At 34.7% G+C, this 5,120-nt stretch overlaps 1 protein-coding gene across 2 annotated transcripts; it reads right to left on the minus strand.

The window, feature by feature from the left end:
* Positions 1-467: 467 nt before the first annotated feature.
* Positions 468-5,120, minus strand: LOC139125603 (peptidyl-prolyl cis-trans isomerase 6-like). Of its 2 annotated transcripts, XM_070691705.1 has the most exons (6): positions 4,931-5,079; positions 4,664-4,696; positions 3,420-3,533; positions 2,962-3,055; positions 2,201-2,388; positions 468-1,964 (listed from the first exon to the last, which is right to left on the minus strand). In XM_070691705.1, exons 1-6 carry the CDS (start codon positions 5,030-5,032, stop codon positions 1,854-1,856), a joined length of 642 nt encoding a protein of 213 aa, XP_070547806.1. In that variant the 5' UTR covers positions 5,033-5,079; the 3' UTR covers positions 468-1,853. The 2 variants fall into 2 exon arrangements, with proteins under 2 accessions (XP_070547806.1, XP_070547812.1); XM_070691711.1 differs by lacking the exon at positions 4,664-4,696 and having other exon boundaries at positions 4,931-5,120.

Here is a 5,120-nt window from a genome sequence, read left to right on the forward strand (position 1 = left end):
AATTCTGTTATCTCCTATATCCCTCGAACTACATAGCAGCAGATAAATAATTGCACGAAATGTCCCATTTTCAAACTTCAGAAGTTGGTTTAATACTCAAATTAATATTTCATATTGTTTTACAAGGAAGAACCTATAGTCTCCATATATTAATTTTAGTCAGAGATTGCAGCATCTCGCTAACTTTCACTTTAGAGGATGTAAACAAATGTTTTATTAGGTACAGTGGCTTCAGTTTCCCTGAATTCCGGTGACCGCAGTATTCCATGCATGTTGCCTTGATTTAAGCAGATATATATTATCTGCAAAGATATCCATTTATAATATTTCTCTTCTTCATTAAATTCAATAACACAGCCAGTGGAGTAAACCTGGTTAAGTGGTTAAATATTTTTGATCTCGCCGGAATTTGCTTTTCAAGCCTACCTAATGTATCTACAGGTGCAAAAACTCGATATCAGACCGTGTACTTAGAATATAACTTTATTGAGATCACTTTAACCGACACGAGATTGCAATCTTTGCAATTTTGAATTACTCCAAAAACTCATTTTCAGCAATCAAAAATAGGCCTTAATTTTGCTGGCAGACTAGGACTGGCCAAGGGATATTTTTTTTTGTATTCTCGGGCTGTCACAAATTCACTTTCGTTTGCAAAACAGGAAGATGAAGAATCGAATAAACTTATGGTACCAAATACCAAACAAAGTACAAGCATGTGGAATCTCCCCCTTTTAAAATTCACAAATATACATACACACTACGTTTTTGTTTCAAATAAAAAACAATGAAAAACAAAGAAAAACAAAGAGAAAGAAATGACATATGCAATAATCGGAAATTACAATTTTGATATCACGACTATATGGAACTATTATGTTACTATACCTAATCATAGAATATTTGTGAGTGGCGAGACAAACTGGTTAAAATCGTGTTCGGGAACGTGACGCATGAGTTCCCCAATGAGAATCTGATCGTCCACCAGAAATTCTCTACAGAACCCGAACTTAGCCTGCGGTCGCCCCCTGGAGCAACGAATCATCAGCGTCTAATTAGAGAAAAAATCGTTGATCCAATATCTAACATTTGTATAAAGCAGGTTCTTTTGTAAGGTCACAGCTCATGATAATTGCATTTTTCTAATGCTCGGACACAAATTTCGATTTGTTTAAACTCAACTTGTTGAGACAATTTACAAATACACAGGAACAGTAACATCATGATACCTCGGAAAATGTCAAAACAATCAGCCAACTAACATGGTTTAGTAAATGGTGCCAGTACGTCTCTGATGTGCATTTCATTGAAAAGGAAAATACGTCTCAATTCCCGAAAGAAGAACAAGGTCTCAATATTGATCGGAAACTTGCAGATGTTGGCGAGAATAAATGAAATAGTGAATTACACCAAAAAATTTAAAAAAATATAGGTTTCTTGGATCATAGACATGACATTCTTTTTTTCTCTCGCAAAGGAGTGGCCGCACTTATTGGTAATATGACACGATTATATTACTTTAAAACAACACTAAAATCGGCTGACAAGCAGCCTAATCCTGTTAACTACGGTTAAAACGTATTTTTATAGATGCATCCTAGGAATAATAATTTTGCAACAAAATATAAATTTTTTAAAACTCCTTACTTCAGCTAATAATAATATATCGAACCAATGACCAATATTGTAGGATTAAACCCAACTGACAGCCTTGATAAGGATAGATTTATTCACTGGAAATCAACATTGACAATGTCGACGATATATCCTAAATGTATATGCTACTCCGTGATTGCATTTCTGCTCAAAATATTCTACAGGATCTCCCATTATACCGGTTCCTATACTGTTAGCTATACAGGAGCGATGAAAGGTTCATCAACTTCAACAACCTCAGAGTCTGCAATCACGCAATCTTTGCTTCGGGTACCTCCACAGTTACCGGCTATTTTGCCAATGACATTCTAAAGGAGAAAAAATAAGATAACACGTCGTCAACATAATTTGTGAAAGGGTGACTGATACTGTGATACACTTATTGCGTTGGCTTACAAAAAAACAATCGGACAATTGAAGTAACAAACACAGTCACAGGTATCAGGCATACGACACACAATGAATTGACATGAACCGAGTGATGATACATAAGGATGGAAGTATTAACAGAAATTAAGGGACGCAGGAAGCTTTGTTTTCTTACCAATCCTTTTAGTACTTTTCCGAAGACGACATAATTTCCATCACGAAAATTTGAAAGGGTATTGTAGATGACAAATTCAGTCCCATTGTCTTCACTGTCGGCAGAATTAGCCACACTTACATAGCCAATGCTATAATGCTTCAGAGCGAAGTTTTCATCGTTGGGTAGTCCCCTGTAAATACTCCCGTCTGTAATGATCAAAAGTTATCTTTCGTCAGTGATGGTTGAGTAGTTCTCGCACACGTTGATGTTTAGAATATCCATCATTTATTACAAAACTAGTGTTTTTACGATATTTGAATAGCAAACTTTCCACAACAGCTGTAGAGCATTCTTTGTATTTATTCTATCAATATAAATCAATATTTGATAATTGCCGTGCACATAACTGTACCTATCACTGTTTAGAAAGTTAATGAAATGTGGCCAACTTTGTACTGCAATATCTGATGCATAAAATAACGAAGACTTTGAGAAGAAAAATCAAACAATAGCAACGCAGTTATGCTAAACAAAAGAGACTTGGCACGATGCCCATTGAGAGATTACGTTGGATTATATTCAGCTAAACCCCCGTCAAAACCTGACTATTACACTTCCCCAAACAGTAAAAAGAAATTAAAAACTTTCTTATACAAGCGGCATAATTGCTGTTGGTAGAATTGTGGTGTTAGTTTTAATATTTAAAATGACTATATATAATTGAAAACCACATATTGATTGTAAATAGTCTAAAAAAATGAATATTATTATCTACTGACCTTTTATTCCATCATCTATGGTGATAATTCCTCCTGTAATATAGTAAGGTGAAATGGCACTTGAAAACTTGCTGCCTTTGTAGCCTTCGCCTTCCTGTCACGGCATGAAACAACAAAATTAAGTACAGCACAAATGATTTAATACACCCAGTTAAACATTCATTGTTTACAATATTAAGTTTGCTTTATTTCTTAAAATACCATATTTGACAATTGACAAAAACTATTAGATATTTAGATTACGCATTAAGGTCAGACGAGACTTTGATGATTGATATAAATGGTATGAATATATCTAATTTCATAGAGATATATAATGTTACACCGTTTGTTGCTCAGAATCAAATCTCTGTACACCCTGGATTTTGACAGCATACTCATTCTTTTGTAAGGCAATCTCCATTACTATAATATATAAACAAGCAAATATGAATGAAAAACGTAGAGTGACATGTTACCTTTGCCTTGGCAAGTTCGGTAAAAATCTCCACAGTTTTGGGGACAGTTTCGCCAAACAAACCGATGACAATCCGCCCTTGTTTCCTACCATCGATCTCTATGTCAAATATGACCTGCCGAGAAACCATTGTAAATTAAACCAGACAAATTTGTCTTTAATGAGAAGGAAAATGTTCTGTATAAAAGTTGTGTGGTAGTCTATGTGATCGTGCTACTTTTAAATTTATTGAATTATTGATATTCGTCAGACAAATTTCAACCCGCAATATATACCCTATTTTTCTGTTCGAACACGTATCACTGGGTTGTCTAACGGCCTTAAGAGACACATTGAGGATGGTTAATTTAGAATAGACATTATTTTGAAATCAGTTAGAAAATGATTAATATATTTTACAACGAACTAATGGTACATAGAGAGAAATAAAGATGAAAATGATCAGGAGCCATGGCGAACTTTGTATCTATTCTCAACGTGTTTATTCCGGTTCTAAACATCAGTATCTTGTACAAAATCGTGTAGAAACATTTAAAGCTTGTTAGTACAACTTCAGTTTGAGTATTCAGCAGTGTTATTGTATTATTGACATTTCAAATTTATTACAGCTTAACTATAAAAAGAACAACGAGCAAAATAAGTGTACAAAAAACTCATGCAGGTTTTATTCATGAACTGAATAATGATTGTTTTTTTTAAATGGTAGGATTTAAATTAACATAAGACTTGATACAAAGAGGAAAATGAAGGGAAAAATGATGTGAAATTTTTGGTTTGATACTATTTCCTTATACAAATCTGGCAACACGATGGGGAACTTTAATATTTTGAAAATGTAGAGAAGTGTAAATTTGTTTGAGGATATTGAAGGGAAGATGTAAAAAAATAGATTTCAGCGGATGCCAGACTAGGCAGGATTTTTTCAGCATGTAATATAGTGACTACATGATTTAAAGGTCAGGATTGTTTGATATTTGATTTTCCCGTAGTACAGTGAAAAGCAAGCAGTAATTCATAAAAAGCCTCCATAGCAGAAGGGAACACTTGCCGTAAATAGTCGATCGAATGACTGACAATTTCTAATTCCTGTACACATGCCCTGCCACATGTACTCTCCTCCCACTCGTTCTATCATCAGCCTTCTCCAATGCTGATGTCAGACGATCGTGGGAAGAACGACGATTGGTGACCATCGTTCAATAATCAATAAAGTTTAACACTAAAGACACTGAAAATTTAACTTGCCTCGTACCATGAAGCAATCTCTACGTGTGTTTGCTGATTTAAAAAAAACGTAAAAGGTCATAATTAGTCTTTCAAACAACGTAATAAATGAATATTTTAGCACCTAACACATGGCCATGCGGTCTGTAGACCGTAATATCCTAAGGTGCCTTGTTTACCAAATCCAGGAAATTTTGAACTGCCAGGTTGTGTATCTGTGTCTTTTTATAGGTGTGTCAATGTTTGTGTGTGTCTGGTTGATAAATTTAAATCGTATAATGCTCTTACCTTTTGTGTGACTTTACGAAGCTTGCTCAAGTACCATGCAGATGTGGAAACAAGCAGGCTTGTTAATACAAACAGAATCGACATAAAGAAAAGCAATTTCATGTTTCAGCTCAGGGAGTAATGCAACGGAGGACGGCTCGTAACCTACTGAACAAAATTGACAAATCGTTGAATATTGTCACATCTGTGT

Source organism: Ptychodera flava, chromosome 3 (genome assembly GCF_041260155.1).
Source record: "Ptychodera flava strain L36383 chromosome 3, AS_Pfla_20210202, whole genome shotgun sequence".
Taxonomy (NCBI): domain Eukaryota; kingdom Metazoa; phylum Hemichordata; class Enteropneusta; family Ptychoderidae; genus Ptychodera; species Ptychodera flava.